This window comes from Rhodnius prolixus, unplaced genomic scaffold (genome assembly GCF_049639745.1).
Source record: "Rhodnius prolixus isolate KJV_2025 unplaced genomic scaffold, Rpr scaffold_7, whole genome shotgun sequence".
Lineage (NCBI taxonomy): Eukaryota > Metazoa > Arthropoda > Insecta > Hemiptera > Reduviidae > Rhodnius > Rhodnius prolixus.
In genome coordinates, this window is record NW_027411582.1 from 36,704,496 (window position 1) to 36,728,129 (window position 23,634).

The 23,634-nt window shown below is 36.5% G+C and overlaps 1 protein-coding gene across 2 annotated transcripts in view; it reads right to left on the minus strand.

Annotated features, from left to right (window-relative positions):
• LOC141447567 (serine/threonine-protein kinase 32A) overlaps nucleotides 1–21,397 on the minus strand; it is a 387,735-nt gene extending 366,338 nt beyond the window's left edge. For both annotated transcript variants that reach the window (XR_012454455.1, XM_074115236.1), the window contains exons 1-3: nucleotides 21,220–21,397; nucleotides 15,082–15,154; nucleotides 14,636–14,691 (exon numbers count right to left, since the gene is read on the minus strand). Coding sequence is in view for 1 of the 2 variants with exons in the window: in XM_074115236.1 (XP_073971337.1) it covers nucleotides 14,636–14,691; nucleotides 15,082–15,130 (105 nt within the window). In the remaining variant the exon portion in view is untranslated. The remainder of the gene's footprint in view (nucleotides 1–14,635; nucleotides 14,692–15,081; nucleotides 15,155–21,219) is intronic.
• Between the last annotated feature and the right edge of the window lie 2,237 nt (nucleotides 21,398–23,634).

Sequence of the window (23,634 nt, forward strand, 5' to 3'; positions counted from 1 at the left end):
TTAGAATTTTCCCAAAGTTCTAAATGATCAATTTTCTTTTCGTAACAGAAATTCAAAGAAAATTAAATATAATTTTCAATTGTCTTAAGAATATTTAGGAAAACTATAGATTACACTAAAATAACATACTGACGTAGTAATGAGTGGAAAATTAAATTAAAAAAACACTCTCAAATCCAATTTTCTAATTCGAATTTTCTTGGAAAATTATAGTTATCTGTTTGATGAACCCTTACCTTTCTAATCACAAGTTTTCACTAAGATTTAGATGAAAGATAGCAGGACGGGACCTGTGCCCCTCGGCACCGTAGCTACAAGAGACTTATTGTGCCTTTAAAAACTTTATTATGCCGAGCTTTCGATCTAGGGACTAGACATAGCACAGACACAAAGATACTTAAAAGCAGAAGTCAACACACAAAAAAAGGGAAAAGTGCTAGAAATGATATATACGAGGGTCGTTTGAAAAGTCCGTGCAAAGTCAGAGAGATAGCACCACTGGCGCGTATCGAGGTTATGTTTAGTTAGTAGCATCTCTTGGAAGAACACACACCAAGTTTCAGCCAGATCGGTCTATTTCTTTGTGTTTGGCATTCGTTTGAATCGAGGAAGTCGAGTGATTTTCAAAAAATGGACGAAAAAGAATTTCGAGTGTTGATTAAACACTACTTTATGAAAGGCAAAACGCCTGAGGAGACTAAAGAGAAGCTTGATAAACATTATGGTGTCTCTGCACCTTCGATTAGAACAGTTTATAAGTGGTTTCAAAATTTTCGGAGTGGCCATATGGGCACAAGTGACGCTGAACGTTCTGGACGCCCTGTTGAGGTTACTACTCCAGAAATCATTGATAAAATCCATGATATGGTGATGGATGACAGAAGAGTGAAGGTGCGTGAGATTGCTAGTGCTGTGGGCATCTCGAATGAACGGGTACATAATTGGACATGACAAAGCTATCCGCAAGATGGGTGCCGCGATTGCTCACGCTTAACCAAAAACGAAATCGTGTGAAGTGTTGCAAGGACGGTTTGCAGCTGTTCCAGAAGAATCCGCAGGACTTGAAGCGTCGTTTCGTCACTGTGGATGAAACATGGATACATCACTACACTCCTGAGACCAAAGAACAATCTAAACAATGGGTTACTCAAGGGGGAATCTGCGCCAAAAAAAGGCGAAGACCGTTCCTTCGGCCGGAAAGATTATGGCGACTGTCTTTTGGGATTCGCAAGGAATAATCCTCATCGACTATCTGGAATAGGGTAAAACTATTACAGGTGCATATTATTCATCGTTATTGGACCGTTTGCAAAACCGAGCTGCAAGAAAAACGCCCACGATTGGCCCACAAAAAAGTCCTTTTCCATCACGACAACGCACCAGCTCACACCTCAGCAGTTGTGGTCGCAAAATTAATGGAAATAGGGTTCCAACTCGTTTCACATCCCCCCTATTCTCCAGACTTGGCTCCCTCGGACTACTATTTGTTCCCCAATATGAAGAAATGGCTGGCGGGAAAAAGATTTCATTCAAACGAGGAGTTGATTGCAGAAACGAATGGCTATTTTTCAGACTTGGACAAATCCTATTATTCGGAAGGGATCAACAAACTAGAGTAGCGTTGGACGAAGTGTATAAGCCTAAAAGGAGACTATGTTGAAAAATAAAAAAGGTTTACCCCAAAAAATTAAGTAGTTTTTATTTTTGCACGGACTTTTCAAACGACCCTCGTACATATCAAAGACAGAAAACAGTCTAAATTCCAAAAAATTGACACGAATCAATTTAAACAACATGTACGGCCAACTTACTCTACAAAATTCCTGACAATTGGCAACACTGACTTCCTTACAACTAAACACATATCACACACAGACCGATCACAGTCCATGATCAGACAAGACAGAAGACACACCAACCCTCTAATGATGTAAAACAGTATATTGTAAATTAGGTAAATATTTTTGTAAATTTTCATTACATTATACATATTCATTGTAATATAATTAATTGGTAATATAATTGTTAACACACTGTAAATATGTTTCACAGCCCTGAAGATGACCTAGTCCCTAGGTCGAAAGGTCGGCATAATAAAGTTTATCATGACTGAAACTGGCATTAATTTTTCATCGTATTAAAAGAATTTTTGGTAGTTGAGTTATGGTTGACACTTCTGGAAAGAGCTCAATTTCGTAAAAAAACATTCATTTTCATGCTCAAAAAGACCATAAAACGTGCATATTTTCCCAAAATTTGAAAAACCTGCTTTTCTCTAAACGATGGAAACGGAAATACAAAAACAAATCATTTTGACACAAACCCTATTCTACGTTCAAAAAAGCTTTAATCAACAAAATGGAGGCTGGACAAAAATGAGCAGCCATCATCATCATGGCTTATCGCTCGCCGGTTTTCAAACCTCTCACTTACAACAGTATGCTCCTCTGGTCGTCATGATGATGCAAACAGTGTGTGCGTGTTTTTGTCTGTGAGTGCAGCATCATTACCACTGTCAGCGCTGCCATTATTATCATACTTCCCCTTCTCGCTCCTCATATTCTACCCTCCGTTGAATCATAGTTCTAGGATATGTACAACAAGTAGGGAGGTGGGGATGGTTACATATCATTGATTGTTGCTAGGGCAACCTTTTCTATTCATATCTAAGGGGGAGCTTTTTCTTCTTTACTACCTTCATAATCAGCTTTAGATGTGCCCCGAATAAAGAGAGGGGCAAAAATGTTCCTTGAAAATGATGTTCAGATAGGTAAATGATCCTAAAGCGTTTTTCCTCCCAGTCCTTCCCACCAAGGATTCTCCATTATGTCTACTCCCCTGGGACGTATGTTGGAAATTGGATAGAAAAAGTTTAGCTTTTCCACCAGCTTGGTCATTCGCTTTTGAACAAGACCTTTACCTTATCATTCTAAAGCCTTGGACGACAGTCTGTAACTATGTCGCCACTTGTTGAATCGGTAGAATGGTATCACCCGTTGCAAATCATTCTCTGATACAGAACAGCATGTAGTAGTAGAGGGAAAATGGCGGTTCTGGCGCACCTAAATTGTGCCAGATCCAAACACTTCCAAATCTGACCAGGTAATCATCGAGTTCAACGTAGCTATAAGCCATACCCATCAGCACCATTCTACCCCCACCTATCATCGAATTTGACGAGGCTGAAATCCGCACCATCATAAAAAAAAGAGGAATCGTTTTAAAAGATCTAAAGATTTAAAAGATTTAAATCGCTATAGATATACTCAGATCTCAGAACTGTGTGAATAATAATTTTGTTCAGAATAATGTTTGAAATAAATAGGTTTATAACAACAGACTAAAGGGTTTTTTTAAGCGTATGCTTATTTTTTGCGAAAAATGAGTTTAAAAAAGCACTCACACAAAACAAATAGGGTGAAGGGACCGGTAATTTAGAGCTCAAGAAAAAATTCGAATTTCGTATAGAATATCTTCCGTTATTTTGACTCCAGATGTTGGTTGGTACAATTGTGCCGCTCCTTTAGATTGTATTATATATTCAGTAAATTCGATTTTTATGTCAACCAAAAATTATTACTTTTTTTGAAGTATTTCAATGACCCGATGATTGACATACCGAATTTTCGGTGGTACCAGTGTTTGACATGGGGTGGGACAGTTTTAATTTCGTTCAAACCATCTAGGGCATCTGCGTCATTCAACTATCGAGCAACTTCATTATACAAAACGTTCAAACTAGTATTGGTTACTTTGGCTCAAGAAACAGTTCGCTTATCCTTCTTGCAATGATAGGATGACGGTTTCGGAATGCTTTCTACCAAGATCTACCTGGTAGGTTATTTACAGGGTACAGATCCATTAGTTGAGAAGATATTGAGAGTTGAAATTTTTTTGGGTCATGGTTTAGCTGTGAAATTGGGCCTTTATAATTCCCACAGTAAACAACAGATTATTCGTATGAAATTTTGTGCTCTTACAAACTCTGTTTTACTGAGTAGTATGCTATAGTTACCTTGGGTACAGATCCATTAGTTGAGAAGATATTGAGAGTTGAAATTTTTTGATCCAAAACTATGGCCCAAAAAAATTTCAACTCTCAATATCTTCTCAACTAATGGATCTGTACCCTGTAAATAACCTACCAGGTAGATCTTGGTAGAAAGCATTCCGAAACCGTCATCCTATCATTGCAAGAAGGATAAGCGAACTGTTTCTTGAGCCAAAGTAACCAATACTAGTTTGAACGTTTTGTATAATGAAGTTTCTCGATAGTTGAATGACGCAGATGCCCTAGATGGTTTGAACGAAATTAAAATTGTCCCACCTCATGTCAAACACTGGTACCACCGAAAATTCGGTATGTCAATCATCGGGTCATTGAAATACTTCAAAAAAAGTAATAATTTTTGGTTGACATAAAAATCGAATTTACTGAATATATAATACAATCTAATGGAGCGACACAATTGTACCAACCAACACCTGGAGCCAAAATAACGGAAGATATTCTAAACAAAACTCGAATTTTTTCTTGAGCTCTAAATTACCGGTCCCTTCACCCTATTTGTTTTGTGTGTGTTTTTTTAAACTCATTTTTCGAAAAAAATAAGCGTACGCTTAAAAAAAAACCTTTAGTCTGTTGTTATAAACCTATTTATTTCAAACATTATTCTGAACAAAATTATTATTCACACAGTTCTGAGATCTGAGTATATCTATAGCGATTTAAATCTTTTAAATCTTTAGATCTTTTAAAACGATTCCTCTTTTTTTTATGATGGTGCGGATTTCAGCCTCGTCAAATTCGATGATAGGTGGGGGTAGAATGGTGCTGATGGGTATGGCTTACAGCTTCGTTGAACTCGATGATTACCTGGTCAGATTTGGAAGTGTTTGGATCTGGCACAATTTAGGTGCGCCAGAACCGCCATTTTCCCTCTACTACTTTGTAATAAGTAAGTTGCTTAGTAAAATGGCTAAAATTTTGTAAGTTGTAGATTCGATCTTTAGGTATCATGAAGTTGTTGTTAATTAGAATTAGGACTTGAGCGGTTCAATATACTTAATACTAGATTTATAATAAAAGGACTTAAAATTAAGTTGATCTTAAATGCAGAGCACCATTTTTTATAAATTATTTTAAAGACTAGAGCTTTTTTATACCTGTCTTCTTCATTCAACAAAAATCGGTTCACGCATCGATAATCGGAAATTAAAAACAAAAAACAACAAAAGAAAACAAAACGCCAGAAATTACAATAACAATTGAACTAATTTCAGCTATCAATAATCAATAAAAGCAATCATGCAAAGTTTAGCTATCGTTAATAATTGTGGATAGCAGTAATTTTGCAAATATAGCACAGAAAATTACACCGTCATAAAATAACACCTGCAAATGAGAACTCCTTATTGGTTTATCAAATTACCTTTGAACTTGCAGCCACCCACCACTAGAGAGCGCTCTGAGCTTTGATTGATGAATTTGCTATTCCCTCAAATGGGCAACAAGGGGGCCACAATTAACCATAACATATGTTAATTAACCTTTTACAAATAATCTTGCTGATTGATTGCCAATCATAATCAATCATAGATTCAATCCAATGATATTACATTGTTTATGTTATTATTAGATTGGAATGTTCGCCAATATTCATCAACATAATTGATTATAGAAGTTCTATTGTTTATATTAAGGATTCAAATTTGGCGAGGTATCGTTCCAAATAAAAGAGAAGAAGAAGTACCTTGTTTGACTTGGAAGAAACGGTCGGATAGATAAGACTTAAATTTAATAAAAATAATAAGTACATTATAGGGTAAAGTCCGGGTGAGATGGCCAATCGGGAGAGATGGCCAACAGCCGAAATTTAACCGAAATGTCGTCCGACGGCGCTGCGTGACCTCACCAGTGATGAACCTTCATGTCTGACTGCAGCGAGTATATTTTGGCCTGCGTCAAAGCGTTATTAATTAACTCAGAGAATAAAAAACGTTATTGTCTCAACAAAAAATTTTATGATAGTTGCATATTGCGTGCTGCAGCGAATGTATGTGCCGAAATGTTAGTGTCGTTTTTAACATATTAGGCAAGTACAGTATACATTAATGAATCCTAACTACTAAAACTGTCAAAAAGTACGCGTTGAGTTAAGTTTATCATGTTGGCCATCTCTCTCTAGCATTCGGGGCAGATGGCCATCAAACAGTAGGGATAGATGGCCAATTATTTTTACTTTTTTTCTGTTATAGTTTGGCTCAGTTTCCAATTCACTTCAGAAAAATGCCAACTCAGCATAAAAGGCAAGAACACTAACCGTGGAAATTATACTGAAGAAAATTTGAGATCGTATTAACCCCACACCCAAAACTGTCGTCTCTGCAAGAAAACGAGCCAAGTCTGTTGTCACTTTATTAACTTCACCCGAGCACATTGCTGTTATTATTCCTGGATGTACGGCAAGAAGTACATCATACATTCATTGAGAATACGCTAGTGGTCAATGATAGACTAGAAGTCTATCAGAAAAACCTTGCTGTTAAATAGGATGAAATAATAAATGTCAGTTTCAGTCATTATAAACTTTATTATGCCGAGCTTTCGATCTAGGGACTAGGTGAGTCCATGAACACACACCAACCCTCTAATGATGTAAAATAGTATATTGTAAATTAGCCCTGAAGATGGACCTAGTCTCTAGGTCGAAAGCTCGCGGCATAATAAAGTTTATAATGACTGAAACTGGCATTAATTTTTCATCCTATTGAAACTATGATTTAGTCACCAAAAATAATGAACAGTACTTGCTGTTAAGTTATAGGCAAAAACCTTAAACAGGATTAGGAGAGAGTCTCTAAAAGTTACAGGGCGTCTACACTGCTTGGGTGCAGATTAGATAGAGGTTTCACTTAACTGGGAAAGAGATACCGCTAATGTTGGGGAGGCTGTGGCAAGAGCTTGGTCCATCACACTGTGGGGGGGGCGGTGAAAGATCCTTACTTTAAGGAACATCAGGAACGTACTTAATAATTTATTTAAAAAAAAAAAAAAAAGCCCCCGACGTTACCACTATCCTGAGGCGCCTTTCAGACGTCTTAGATCTAAGCACTCTGTGCTTAATACTTGCTGAAAAAGTATTGACATGATACAGCCTTCTTAAGGGCAACTTTAGTACCTAAACTATATCTCTAGCCAGTAAAGTTACTAACAAAGTTATAAACTATTCACAAACCGAGCAAATATAATTAAAACGAACAATAAAACCTCCCTTTGGCTGTTATCTATCTTATCACTCCTCCATTTATGACGCAATGTCTCTATCATGTTCTACAGCTATAAATATATCCATAAAAATAACTTTATAATAAAGTAATTTGAAATGTACTTACACTTTATGATCATAAATGTTCATTTTTATTTTTGTGATACTGTTTTCTTACCCCTTGGAAAAAGGAAGTACAGCGATTGGACAGTTTTTACCGGAAATTACGGTTTAAGATGCCATGAAAACGAAACTGACATTGAATGGTATTAAGTGAAAAAATTTAAAACCGCTACAAATATATATTATCACATTTAGTGAGTGAATAGGTCGGCCTATTTCTTATCTTGCAGTTGTTCTGTCGCATATAGGCGAGTATCGATTCCCTTACAAACACCCTAACATCTAATATCGAATCTCTGTACTGAAAGTGATTTATCACCTTCACATCGCTAGACAGGAAATTATCTATCTCTCAGATATCTGTCACTTTCATGCTAAATTTTTCCTGAAGTAAGAAAAACCTATGTGAAATTCGAGAGCACGATATTTTTCGACTACAATTTCCAAGATTCTAACTTTTACACATTTTTCTCATAGCCTACAGCAAAATCTTCCCTGAGACCTGTTCTGAAACGGCCATTACTTCGAAAATTATTCAAAATTTATGAATCTGTATATGAATTTATCGTAACCTATATTTGAAGCTAAGTTTTGAAAATAGTCACGAGATTTTCAGAAAAAAAATCTAAAAATGAATAAGTGAAAACTCCATTCCGAAGTGCTAATTCGTTCAAGAAATTTTTTAGAAGCCCTACGCTATCTAGAAACCTCCCAAAAAGAGGCCCTTTAAAGCTTTCTCCTTGTGTAACGGTTTGTAAGGGGGGGGGAGGAACGTTTTGGGTGTTGATGCGAGTGTGTAGAGGTGATGGTGAGCTGGAGTTTGCCTGTGGGTTTTCGCTAAACCCAAATAATTTGCACAGATCAACTATCTTTGCAGAACCATATGTACCCATATTGTGTGACTGTTTAGAAGGTTTTCGTGTATTTGTGTGTTGTTCGTGTTGTTAGGCTGGGATACCTGCAGGGACGCCAAGATCCCTGAAGAAGTGGCTAGTCCACTTCCCCCTAAGGGTCAAAGGTTGATTGTAGGATTCTTGTTTTTTTTTTACTTGTTCACCGTTTATAGTCCATTAGTGGACCAATCAGTGAGCTGGCAATTTAGTACTCACTCCGTTCGAGGAGACTGTAAAAGCTTTTCTTCAGGAGGCTGTGGTCCATTATATTGCACATTTTGAAGTGCAATAATGTCAACAGAGTGGAATGACAAATAAAATCGAGATAGAGTTAATGCTGAGCTAGCTAGAAATAGCTGATCCATTCATTGGCAATTTTTCTCTCTTTTTCTATAAAAGATAAAATTCCCAAATTTTCTTTATAATATAGGGAAAATCCTTCTTTATAACTGTAATTTTTTGCAGCAACCCAGATCTAATAGATTCCGAGAAAAACTTTGCCAAAAATTCTTTTTATTTTATTTTATTTTTTTTAAACAACGTAGCGTCTAAACGCGTGAACCGAACTTTATGATTGAGATATCATTTGATTTGAAATTTCTTTTATATGAGCCTTTTAAGGGGTCTCGAGGCTGAACATTTTATGGGGGAAGAGTTGGGGGTCTTATATTAAAATATGTGGGTGCCCTTTCTAAAACTATTATTTACAATAACTCAGTAAATGTGAGCCGAATTTGGTAGAAAGAAGTGATTTGAGCTTCCCAACGTACCACTAAAGCTCTTACACTAAGAGGAGAAATCTGATGAAATATCTACGATATAGGCAAGCCTTGGGCATCATTCTATAAATTCAGAAATTAAGATTTCTGGTGCCTAACTTTAAATGACTTTCTTTTCGATTTCTCACGGTTCATACCCAGCCAAATAGACCACTATTACTTACTAGGTTCCCTCTATACCAGATAACTCGCTCAGACGACTGAAAAGACCCACCTAGCCTCGTGACTCACTTAAAGCAGTCTGAAGTTCCGCTGGACATAAGTCCTTCACATAAGTGGCTCTTGTGATTTTTCATATTTACCTGTTGTAAATAATAAGCGGAAGTTCCGCTTCAACTTCCGTTCGCGAAACGTAATTATTCACAAATTTAAGTCGCTAAAACATGAAAAAAAAGGAAATATATATAAATACTGTTTATGATTATTTTAAATCGCATTACAAATAATATACCAAATTTATGTGGGTAGTGTGTGAGTCAGAATCGATATAATTACAACATATCGACCAGGTTGAATTTGATTGCGCAGCCATGCTTTCACACCTGGGGACAGTTGTGGCCAATTAGCGTAAACAGCTTAGCGCAATGTACGCTCTCACCTGTTCTGCACACATACACAGACACAGACACAATAAAACCACTTTTGTTAACAATTGGATACTGCTGACCAGCCTAGCACCATTTTAATTGGTCCATTTACAAAGCACTCTAAAAACGAATTCTGTGTGTATCCTTGCTTTCTATTTATACATTAATGAAGTGAAATTGATTAAATCTAAACAAAAACAAAAAAATAATTCTTTGTAAAAGAAAATTCAGGGTGAAAAACTATAAAGTGGTCATCACAGTTCTAGAAATTTAAATTTTTCAAAAATTTGTAAGTTTGTGCCAAATATTGGGTTAACGTTACAGTTTTCTGGATATCGATTTAATAATTGGTTACACGTTGGCAAGTACCGAGCACATCCCTAAATTTGCTGTGGTTAAAGGATTTCGATCGATAAATTACCGGAAGAGAAAGTAAATCATCTAGTCCCTCACTTCCTCTTTCTGACGTCACAATTTATGTAATTAAATTGGCGTGAAACGTAATTAAAATTTTGTAAGTAATTATATTATTTGCAGTTATAGGTAGAGAATCCTTACATTATTTAATTGGGAATTCAATGGGATCATTCCCTTAAATATTTCACCTAAAAGTGGCCTTTAAATGGATTATCCAGAGAAAAATGCTTTAAATAAATTTAATAGTTTTAAACGTAAGTAATTAGTAAGTCATGATTCGAGGAAATCGTGGAAACTGTTGTTTGGGGGTGGGAACTGGAAAATCGAATCAGTAAAATGGCAATTCTGTGAATTTTCTTTTTTGGGAGTTTTGTTCATACACTCATGGACCACTTTTTTGGGACTCTGGGGACCTCAAATCGGTTATGCGCCCGGGGATAACTTAATTTCCCAAAATTGGGCTCGCTCACAATACCTTTTATTTTTTTTTTTAGAAATTAGAGGAAGCCAAAATAAGAAAAATTGCAAATTTATTGGCTAAATGGAATTCCAGTACTAATGCTTATACTTCAGTCAAACCTCTGACAATGAATGAAAATCCAAAAATTTGTCACTAATTAGAATAATACAAGCGGTGCTAGCCATCGTTTAAATCAACTATTATTATCCCAGCATTGTAGAAGCTAACCACATTTTCAATAATAGAATTCCAGCACGAAATTCCATGGTACTCTTCGGACAGTCGTTATAGTGCAATAATGAGCGATGTTCCCAAAGCGGGCCAATCACATGGGCGCTTCCTCCCGAATATTTCCAGTGGCACGTGCTTGCATGCAATATTGGACAGTGGAGGGAGTCATCTCAATAAAGCTGTTCTCTCTCTCTCTCTCTCTCTCCCCTACCCCAAAGAATATCTTTAAAATCAATTTCTGAGTTGACCAATTTCGTGAACAACTACAGAACTAAGCATTTCTTTAAGAAATAAAATTGCAAAAAACGAATTCAATAAAATAAATTCTAAAAAAAATCAGTCAACTAAATTAATAGACACCTTAAAAAGCCACCATTCTAAAAGTTGTCACAAGATCAAGATGGCTGGGCTGATACAGTCACCAGCTGTTATAACCTGTACGAGTAACCTCCTCCAATAGTGCAACCTCTAGTACGAGAAGTGAACGATTATAGGCTAGACCCGTAAAGCTAAGATGTATTGTTGGTTAGTGGGTTCAATTCCCCCCATCAAGGCGTTGGACATTATTTAATGATTAATATGAGAAATTTACAATAAAGTATGTTATGTGTGTATGATAGACTAGACCCGCAAAGCTAAGATGTATTGTTGGTTAGTGGGTTCAATTCCCCCCATCAAGGCGTTGGACATTATTTAATGATTAATATGAGAAATTTACAATAAAGTATGTTATGTGTGTATGATAGACTAGACCCGTAAAGCTAAGATGTATTGTTGGTTAGTGGGTTCAATTCCCCCCATCAAGGCGTTGGACATTATTTAATGATTAATATGAGAAATTTACAATAAAGTATGTTATGTGTGTATGATAGCTAGACCCGCAAAGCTAAGATGTATTGTTGGTTTAGTGGGTTCGATTCCCCCGGTCTTAGGCCTTGGATTTTATTTAATGATTAATATGAGAAATTTACAATAAAGTATGTTATGTGTGTATGATAGCTAGACCCGCAAAGCTAAGATGTATTGTTGGTTAGTGGGTTCAATTCCCCCCATCAAGGCGTTGGACATTATTTAATGATTAATATGAGAAATTTACAATAAAGTATGTTATGTGTGTATGATAGACTAGACCCGCAAAGCTAAGATGTATTGTTGGTTTAGTGGGTTCGATTCCCCCGGTCTTAGGCCTTGGATTTTATTTAATGGTTAATATGAGAAATTTATAGTAAAGTATGTTAGGCGGTTATAGGCTAGACCCGCAAAGCTAAGATGTATTGTTGGTTTAGTGGGTTCGATTCCCCCGGTCTTAGGCCTTGGATTTTATTTAATGGTTAATATGAGAAATTTATAGTAAAGTATGTATGAGGCTACACCCTCAAAGCTAAGATGTATTGCGGAACTAGTCTATATTACCAATGGCTAATATGAGAAATTTACAGTAAAGTATGTTTGCTATCCGCCTCCGTCCATGACACCTAATTTGGTAGTTGGACGTAAAAAGTAGGCATTACTTTACTTTACTTTCATTGAACACCTGCTTCTCTTAAAGACTTCCGCCCTTAAAGAAAAAAAAATCAAACAATAGGAAAAAGAGCAAGACCGTGTAAAACCTTCCAGTATGGGTTCTTCGAAAGTCGATAGAAATATCGACTTAATGTCTTCGATTTTCAGTTTCTATTTTGTAGGTATGCTGTTCCAATAATTACTTTTTTAAACTAAATTAACCACCAAGGGATAGTAGCCCTTTGGTGACGAAAGTCACTGTTTAGCCGTCCCTTTTTACATAAACTGAAGATCCGTGCTCTGGGTCGAAATTATCGCTAATTAATTGTTAAAATTATCAATTTTATAATTTAAAAAAATAATTTATTTTCTATTTCAACTTAATTTCTTCAATTAATTTCGGAAGTTGTGTTCAACAGTTTTTTTCACCGGAAATTTTTGTTTTAAGACTTCCGGACACCACAAAAAAAAAGGTTCAGTTTTTCTCCCTGTTATTGGCCGCATATGAGAGTGACTGTTGTCAGTGCTCAGCATCCGCTCGGTACTTCCAGCACATCTGTGTGTGTGTGTGACAGTCAACTGTGACGCTACCCATCTACCGTCATCACAATGCACCCTACACATCTTGCAGTTACGGTTAAAATCATTTTTAAAAATGAAACACGAAGAAAAGAAAAACATAAAAATTTATATTTTCTTGCAAATTTCATTTCTTCCAGAATTTTCCTAGTTTTATTTTTCAAGGTATTTTTACCGCTGAAAATAAGGTTCATATTAAGGTCCATGTATAGTCAAAATTTCTATAAAATATTTACTGAAATGGTACCCATTACCCATAATGGTGCCCATACATCGCAAACTTTCATTTATGTTCCTTTTAGTGCTGCACGAGAAACGAGACACGGTCTTGGTACCGAGACCGAGACCGAGACCGAGACGAGACTTGAGCAACCGAGACCGAGACCGAGATCGAGACATGATATATATCTCGTCGAGAAATCTCGGTCTCGTCTCAGTTTTTCAAATATTAATTTTTAGCTACAAAATTATAAAATTGTGTTCTTTATTACATAAGTGAAGTAAGCAAAGTAAAGTAATCGCCTATTTTTTCAGGCGGGGCTTTACGTCCAACTACCAATTAGGTGTCGCGGACGGAGGCGACTAGTAAACATACTTTACTGTAAATTTCTTCTACTAACCATTAAATAAAACCCAAGGCCTAAGACCGGGAATCGAACCCAGTACCACAATACTCATTAGCTTCGCAGGTCTCGCACTATTTTCGTTTTTAAGATACTCTTTGCCCAAGCATTGATACATAAAAGAGCTTTTACTGAGTAAAGAAGATCTTCTATTGGTCATTATCATCGCAGCTTGCGAAAATAATCTTTCCGATGGCACTGAAGTTGCACAGATACTAAAAATATCTTTCGCCATTCTAGACAAATTTTTGAAGGAATTCTCAAGTGTTTTCCACCATTCTAAAATGTCAACGTCTACTGGTGCTTGGTCTAATTTGGTATAATTAATTATTTCTGTCTTTCATGCTTCGGTGATATTTGCTGATTTTTGAGCAAATGGTGCAAAAATATTGATGCAGTCGTCGTCGTCGTCAAAAGGTGAATCATCAGATTCTTTATCTTCACCAACAGCCATAACTAATAGAGCGGGAAGTTTGTTGGGAGGTGTATTTTTTATTTCACGAATCAACTTGTTATAGGAGGCAGATATGTTATTTGGGTCTTTCATTTGGCGCGTTTTTAACATCTTTTTGAAATTATATAAAGATATATAACAGTAATAGTAACATATGATGCATTGAAGTGTAAGTAGTTGTCTTCTTTTACACACATTTTCATTACCAGTATATAAATTAAAATAATTATTAGAAAATAATAACATTTTTTGAAAAGATTATTAATAGCAAACCGCTTTTAATACTTAAACAAAAATTCAAAAAACCGAGACCGAGACCGAGATATCTCGACGAGACCGAGACCGAGATTTGAGCGGCCGAGACCGAGACCGAGACCGAGATTTGAGCGGCCGAGACCGAGACCGAGACCGAGATTTGAGCGGCCGAGACCGAGACCGAGACCGAGATTTGAGCGGCCGAGACCGAGACCGAGACCGAGATTTGAGCGGCCGAGACCGAGACCGAGATCGAGACTGCATAAAGTCTCGCCTCGTCTCGGTCTCGTGCAGCACTAGTTAAACTATACAACTAGTTTAGACGTGCAGAACTAGTTTAAACTTTATATACAACGTCTTTTATCAGTTCTAACCAACTTAATACTTATTATTAAAATAATTTATAACTATGTTGAGGTAAATTTTAATTACAATGTAATATAAGAATGGACTTAGGACTTACTTTGCCAAAGCTGCCTTTGCCGATGGCTCTCAATATCTGGAAATGGTCGAAATTCACTGAAACATAACGAAGCATTTTTATTAGTAAACAGAACGGAAATCTCTGTATGACTTAGTTCCACTTCCGGTGTATAGTAATAATCGGCCATTGCTTAATGAAAGGTTTGGCGCTAATTTTTATTTTATTTATTTTTTTTAGGTAAATAGGTAACAGAATAAATATTTTAATTTCTAAGTTAACGGAAATGGCAGACTTCGCCACATCTCTTGACTCTTTTTCCGAGTTGATTTCCTGATCTACTTTTTGTTAACCGTAGATGCGGCAGGCTATATCCTCTCATTAGTAGGTAAAAGGTACCAAAAGGGGCTTTGTAAATCCTTGGCTAAATGGCTATCCTTAGGCGGATAATAATAATATAAGTCTTAAATACGGAAATAAAGGGTTACCTTCATCAGAAAAATCCACTTCACTCCGTGAAGACTGGCTAGATCCCATCTTATCACAGAGCCATTACTGTATCTGCAAAAAGAAAGTAGGATTATTTTATCGCTTTGCAGGATTGAACTTGCAATTTCCTGTAAAACAAATAGGTATAGTACTAAAGTGGTAACCACTCAGGGTTTTCCCATACGAAAAAGCTCAAGGTCGGGGAAGCCGGAAGCTTTGGACCAGGTCTCCTCTAGCCTAGTATATACTCCGCCATAAACACTTAGTAACAATCAAGACTCTGTATGGGCAAGTCTCAAGAGTTGTAAAGACATCAGATGGTGATGCTGATAATTTTTGGGGGAGATCAAATGCCCTACTACAACCCTCTTGGCAATAAAAAAGCTTCTTACAGCGATGGTGTCTAAGTCACTCGTATGAGTTGAAATAACGTACGATCATTGTAAAAGGAAAGGATTTCGTTCTTGGAAAAAAAAAAGAAACAAACCTCAATGAAAAGGAAAAGATTTCCTGTTTTATATCTGGGCATTTCCTGCAAAAATAGGCGCTGGAGAGTAAGCACCGGATGCTATTCTGGGAACTAGATCTGGTGGTGTTGTTTTTTTTTGCCTGATAAACCGGAACCAGTAAGGGCATATCGATAGAATGCCAGGTTCTAGAACAGTGATGGCGATCCTGTGACCTGCGGGTCAGACACTGACCAATTTTGGTGGATAATTTATATTCTATCTGTACTTTTTTTCAATCACGCATTGACACAAAAGCAATTTAAATTGCTATCTATAACCTTTAGTTTGATCATTACAGTTCTAAAACGTAAATGACGACAAATGCTTTTGTAGTATTTGAAATAAAGCAAAAGTGTTTACAAAATATCAAATAAAATGTATAATTTTACTCATATTTTGTTTGTTAAAAAACTCGATAACCCAAAGCACAAATAACCATATTTAGCTTTTTCTTCAGATAAAACACACTTTTGTTCAGGTTTTGTTCAGTTATGTTTGTAAAAAGAGCCCTTCCATAGCCACTTGTTTCGTCCCGTTTTATTCCGTTAAGCCAACTGAATTTTAAAGATGTTTAGATTTTTGAAAATATTCAGTTTAAAATTTTTAAACTTAACTCTTGTGCAAATGGGCATTAGTGACCCAAGAGCTAGTACTAACAAAAAAAAAGAAAATGAACAAAATTTGACCCACGTCTTAAAAAAGGTTCGCCATCCCTGTTCTAGAAAGTAAGTCGGGTGTGAGAAATCTCGTAAAATGATGTTGGAATTTTTTGGATGGTTTTTTTTTGGGGGGGGGGGTGTAGAAAAAAATGCTAGAGATAGATTCTGTCTCAATTTTTTTTGGAGTTTTTTTAATAATGATGCTATTGCAAAGAATTTCTCCAGATAAAACTCCATCTGGTGGTGGAGATAAGAAGTTTGAGGAAGATAAGTAAAGATGTGAAGCTCCTCTCTCCCCCCCCCAACCGGAAGAAGAAGCCAAAATAGACCGGAAATTCTTTCATTGATTTCCACAATATAGGTATTTGGTTCATTTAAATTCTGACGTGCGTGATATATATTTCTCTTCGTCCATATTTTTTTTCCCCCACTTTGCCATCTACAAAATTTCTAATTTCTATGTAAATCATATTGTCCAAAGCCCTTTCGTGACGTAGCTTAGTGGGAATATTTATTCAGAATTCCTGGGCGGAAGTGACGAGGGAAATGGGAAAAAAAGAACAGAGTTCACAAATCAATTTCTGTGATAAAATCAAGAGTAGAGACTTTTGCCAAGTTAGGTTGGTGGCAACTATAAAATAACCAGCCAATGGTGGAGACCCGGATGTGTTAGGACTTGGGACATATCGCGCTTCGCGTAGATTTGATGAATGGATGGTACCTGAGTGAAATTTAGAACAGAGAATCTCACTGATTGGTCGCTGTGGAGGAAGTTCAACTGACACCCATTGAATCAATTAAGGATCCAGATTTGGAGCTGATATTTTATTTTCCATATCCTGCTAGAAAAATTACGTTAAAAGAATCTATCCCTCGGGTTTTTTTGCAGTAATAAGTTAGGGAACTTGTCCGAGTGGCTAATATTGATCTGTTTGCCATAATAAGGCATTTTGCAGTAAATCGGAGAGGGTCTTCAACCTTTCTACACTTTGAGGAAACTTTTTTTCTACTCTAATTCCCCAAAATTATTGTCTCTTTATTTAATCTTAAAATAAAACATCTTTAATAAGACAATCGTATAGATGATCTCCAGTTTACGTTCGTTTTGGGTGAACAAATAGTGATCACTTGTGGAATCCTTGTCAACGTACTAGGAAACCCTAGGGTAACCCTGCCGTAAATGATTCCAGGTCTTTGAAGGTACTAACAGGGATTCTTTCCAGGCAATCATCTCATTAAAGTGAAGTAAAGTAATTGCCTATTTTTACAGGCGAGCTTTACTACCAAATTAGGTGTCGTGGGCGGAGGTGACTAGCAAACATACTTTACTGCAAATTTCTCGTATTAACCATTAAATAAAATCCAAGGCCTAGACCAGGGGAATCGAACCCACTAAACCAACAATACATCTTAGCATTGCAGGTCTAGCCTCCAACCGCCTAACATACTTTACTATAAATTTCTCATATTAACCATTAAATAAAAGGCCTAGACCAGGAGAATCGAGCCCACTAAACCAACAATACATCTTAGCTTTGCGGGTCTAGCCTATAACCTCCTGACATACTTTACTATAAACACATATTAACCATTAAATAAAATCCAAGGCCTAGACCAGGAGAATCGAGCCCAAAACCCACAATACATCTTGGCATTGCAGGTCTAGTCTATAACCTCCTAACATACTTTACTATAAACACATATTAACCATTAAATAAAATCCAAGGCCTAGACCAGGAGAATCGAGCCCAAAACCTACAATACATCTTAGCATTGCAGGTCTAGTCTATAACCGCCTAACATACTTTACTATAAATTTCTCATATTAACACATTAAATAAAATCCAAGGCCTAGACCAGGGGAATCGAACCCACTAAACCAACAATACATCTTAGCATTGTGGGTCTAGCCTATAACCCGCTCGACTACCGTGGCGCTTACGCATCATCTCATTAAGCATTCGTTCTGAATGCCCGTACATCCGGACAGTATGTACCCAATTCTGGGATATCCACAGCCGGGCAATCTCACAAACAACATTGCCTTTAATTAAATTCGTAGAACTTGGAAACCAATTGATTCGCCTGGATTTAATCATCTTAATGAGAAATCGATTATTTTGAATATCTTTCAATCTCATTTACATCTTAATCTTGAGCATCCTCAAAAAAAAACAAAATATCTGCAACTAAATTTGACCAATTTTCTATAAATTTGAATATTTACTTTCTTGCATTAGACTAGTAATCAATCCATTGCTTTCAAGCTGAGTTCTGATTTTGAATTTCCACTAATTGAGTCAACAAATGTGATTATTTAAGCGCCCATGAATCGATTGTTTGAAGTGCCAATCACCGCAGAACGTTTGCGCTTTGAATTTCCACATCTGTTTTTCAAAATGTTTTATTACTTCTACGTGTCAGTTGCCATAATTCCTACGTCATAAATTCATGAATGTGATTCCATCCCGTATATTTTTTTTTTACCCAACATCGTCGATTAATATTGCTCGGCTGTCCATTGTGGTTTGTGAGTGAATTGAGGTCGGTCGTACTTCCCTTTTTACTAACCATTAGAAATGAATAATTAGAGTCATAAATCAAGAGTTCACAGCCTTCTCTATATTTCTGCTAAATCTTTCCGGTTTCTTTGTCTTTCATCAACGTATATAGTTAGGACATTTTTTTAAACATCGTTTAGCGAGGGAGCGATTAATATGAACGCAAAATAGTTTACTCACTGAATTGGCTTAGAACATTATATATACTATATAAACTACGTGTAGAAACCCTCTTTTTGATACAAAATTTTATTTTTGATAGATATAACATCCCCCCCCCCCAAAAAAACGGGAAATGTTGGCCCCAAATATTTAGCAATGTTTAATGTTTATATAAATGTTAAAATTTGGGATTTTTTTGACGTGAATGCGTATTTAAATTTGCTATCATATGGAGGCAAACCAAAAAAACCTAATGATAACAAAATCAGGGGATACAGTTTGGCATTATAGGCTCGAATCTATCGTCTACATCCAAAATTAAATTAGACCACTGGATAGCTAAAGGATCAAAGAATTCATTACGATAAGCGAGGACTGTGACGCACCGCGCGCGTGGTGGAGGGGGAAGCGCCACCATTTTGAGATCATTTTGCTGCGTATCGAGATTTGCAATTAGTATAACTTTTGACTCGGAGAAGCTACGATGTTCGTTTAAGTTTTAATCGTCAGCTGTCGTCACAATCTATCGATTGTATATAAAACATTAGTGTAAAATAGTGATAGTGAATATAATAAGGTGTTAGAATAAAAAAATATTATCAAAAATATATAAAGTCAGCCTATACGCGTCGAAAAGCCAAAACCAAATATAGAGATCTTATACGATTGGAAAGGGCTTCTCAAGAACAGTCGAATGGTAATAATAAAACATCATATGACCGAGTCAAGTGCTGTGCCGGGACGTAAAAGAATGAATACGGCCGAGCGAATCAACGACGGTGTCAGTACATCTGCAAGTGGATGATGAAAGTGGACTGTATAGGCATAGATTGTGTTCAATCGTCGATTATGAAGACACATTGGGCAGCAGCTATTTGTTTCCTTGATTTCATCCTAACTAAATATATAAATAAATATATTTTATATAAAAAATATAACTTGTTACGTAAACGTATTCACGTACAAACACACGGCCGTGACCATGACACAGCCAGTTTTTTTTTAAATTGAATAGTTGCATTTGTAAGCTTAACTCATATTCTTCCGGTCTTCCGCAAGCCCCCCCCCACTTTTAAAAGTGTACGAAAAAGAAAAGCGGAAATGCCAAAAATATTTTGCATTTTCGCTATTTCAAATCACGTTCACCGCATACGTAATATACTGAGGACCAATTTAAAAAAAATAAAAAAGTCAATTCATCTAATTACAGTTGACTTTCAGTGAGAGAGAGAGAGAGTGAGAGTGAGAGAGAGAAGTATTTCCGTTTAAGGACTCAATTTACAAAACATTTGAACTATAAAAAAACGCAATGATAAAAATAAACAAGGCATATTTATTTTTTTAATTTTTTTTTAAACTTGTGATTAAAAATGACTGCTCAATAAATTCTCATGCTTTACAACCACTTGTTGATATCGGAAATGACGTCATGATTAAAAAGAGAAATATAGAGAACTTTATTTATTTTATATACACTCATATATTTTGTTACAGGTAAAAAAAAACCGTAATTAACCGTATTAATATTTTATTTATTTATTTTTTAATTATCTAAATTATATGAAAATTTTAAACATTAATTGGGGGGGGGGGGGAAATATTAAAGAATTTCTTTTTATTTTATGAATTTTCTTTATTTTTCCGTAAAAAAGTACTTTTCGTAGATTTTATAACAAAAAATAAATAAATAAAGACTTTTTTACAATTTAAAAACAATTTTTGTAACAAATCTTCTAAATAAACCACTAAAAACTTTAAATAATTAAAAATAAAAACATCAGTCGAATATGACTAAATTTGAGCAAACATTTTACTGTAACAATTCAAAATAGTGAATATCTATTTAAAATGCTTTATTTTTATTATTATTTTTTGAATAATAATATATTATTTTTGGGTGTTAAAAATGAAATAACAAAAAAAAAAAACACGATCTATTTTTTGAACAATTTGAGGTCATTTTTTTTTTTTTCGGAACGTTTCCGTTAATGATGTCATAGGTGAATTTTTTTTTTCAAAGTGTGTTTCAATTTTTTGAGGGGGGTCTTCGTTTTTAGGAGCTAAATTTAATAGAAATTTATGTGCTTATTTATTTATTGTTCTTGGCAGGGTTATATTTTAAATGGTATCCTTGATTTTACATAGATTTTTGTGAGAAGATAGACATGCAGAGCTGAATAAAAATAAGCTTTGGCAGTAAAAAGTTTGTATTTAAACTAAAGAAAACAAGGTACTGAAATTGTTACCAGATTTCCAGAAAGCTGGCGATAAGTGCTGAAAATGAGTTGGTAATTGCGATTATTTACGTAGTAAAAACGATAAGATGGAGAACACCATGAAACGGAAGGCAAAAAACTACGAAGCATCCAGCGTAAATGCTCGCGTCCGACTGACGTTGCCCAAGTAGTGTCTAGTATTGAGAATGTAAAGCAAGAGAGAGAGAGAGAGAGACAGAGTGTTTGGGTAGCATGGTGTAAACCCACCACTGGGTGGCTGTGCATGGCGCGCCGCCGTCGTCGTCGTCGTGGCAGCAGTCTGGGTATCTCGCTCTCTCTTTCACTCGCTCACTGCCGGCTACCCCCCCCCCATATACCCACTAGGAACATCCTCCTAGCCTACCCGCCCTATTTGTCCACCGCCTCCACCGCCGCCTCCAGAAGGAGAAGTGTGGTAGATCGTACGACTCAACAACACTTTCTCACTGGCTCACAACAACCACTCCTGCTTTGTCGCCAGCCGGTTTGCTCTGCCATTCTGCCATACCCCACACTTATAGCCACTTCATGTGGTGGCTCTCTACCAACACCTCCACCTCTTTTTTATTAACCACCACCAGGACGACTAAAAAACAAAACCAGCAAAAATAACCAACTAACATTACCAACAATTCTCTTAAACTCCCCCCCCCCCCCACAAAAACAATAAAATAAAGAGACCAAGTTTTTCAGTAAAAATATCGCAGACAATTCGATCAGCAAATTCTACAGTAAAAATTCTTAAATCGGAAACGGTCATCTTTACCAGAATTCTTACAATGGCCTTTAGACTCGTCCGTTTGATCAGACTCTTAATTCTGGGAGAGCGACTCTTGGATAAAGCTCCACAGGCATTGTATTTTCCTCCCCGAGAAGTAACATCCTCAGCCCAGACCAGCCCCTCTCACTGGACACAACACGTGCAGTGCCGTTTACTCCTCCTCTTCCTGGCAGAATCTACAAAGGCTAGCCATCAGCCAGGTGCCCATGCGATGCATGTGTTTTCTAAGCCTGCAGCTAGGCCCAGTCAATAGGCCTACAATCATCCTTACAGCCACAGGACCTTGACGCATTAATTCTGCAGTCAGCCGTGGCGAATAGCCCCGTTAAAAACTCCTTCGCCTGTCTCTGCCCTGTGGTGGCAAGCCTAGTCTGCACCCATAGTTTAATGGCCGCAGTCTTAAAACACTTGGACACCCCAAGATAGAGCTGCGGGCCAACGAAGTGTCCCACAGAGCCTTCCCTGGCCAATAAGTTTGCCGCTTCGTTTCCTTTATGTCCCTGAACGACCAGGTACCCAGACTAGAAAGACCTTATTTTGGTCACCAATTTCCAATTTGAAGGATAAGATGTTTCCTATTTGTTTCGTATAGTTAATCACTCTTGATTTTCCATTAAAGACTTCCTTTTGTACTTGCTTGCAGTTTGTATGTCGGCCAATTGTGTCCACTATCCATTTAAATTGTTTGAACCAAAAACAAATACTGTAAAAGTTCTAAAACTTCGGTACCAAACCAAGTAAACATCCCCAATGGTCTATGGTCTAGGTCTAGTATATGATTGCATACTTTGAGTCAAAATTCAGAATAAGCCACTTTTAAATTTCCTTGTAAAAATTCAATTTTTGGTTCAAATTTAGTAAAAGTACAAGTAAAATTTTAGTAAGAGGTTTAGAAGTAATTTTAGTAAGATTTGAGGTTTAGAAACTAAATTCCTCCTTTCATAATACTTGTGTGCAGCTTCAAGTCTTTGGCCAAGATTTCCTCTACAAGAACTCCTCAGTCTTAGAATACCCTTGGATGGCTGCGTATACTTACTAATCAATTTCCGCTTTATGTTATTAAATTAAACTCGTGTGGCTAAAATATGTTAGCGCTGCAAGTATGTGGAATACAATGATAATAATAATCAACGGTGACATTCAGTCGATTAATGTTCCGCCGGATGGAGAGGGAGGTTTTGCTGACGAAGCTGCTACACCGCAGCCGATAATGAATTTAGGCGCAATCATTTCCTCTCTAGCTAGAGCTCCTAAGCCTTAATAAGCTGAGAAATAGAAGCAGAGGCGTTTATCTTCTATCTGCCATCTCCCTCCTCTGTCTTACCCATATGTAATAATAATTCAATTTCAGTGTTTGCGGAGTAACCGTCGCAGCAAAGTGGGTCAATAAACCCACACTCTCTCCGATAGAAGGTTCAACCTAAATCCGCTGCTATAACTTGGTGGAATCCTTTGGTTATTAAATTCTCTCCAATTATGCCAGACGTATATTAATGGTAACGAAGTGCATAACTATGACAATGTTTTGCTACTGTAATTTTAGATCCAGTACAGTTTTATTTTATTATTATTTTTTTGTTTAATACACTCAATATTATTAACATAATATTATATAGTTTGTAGAA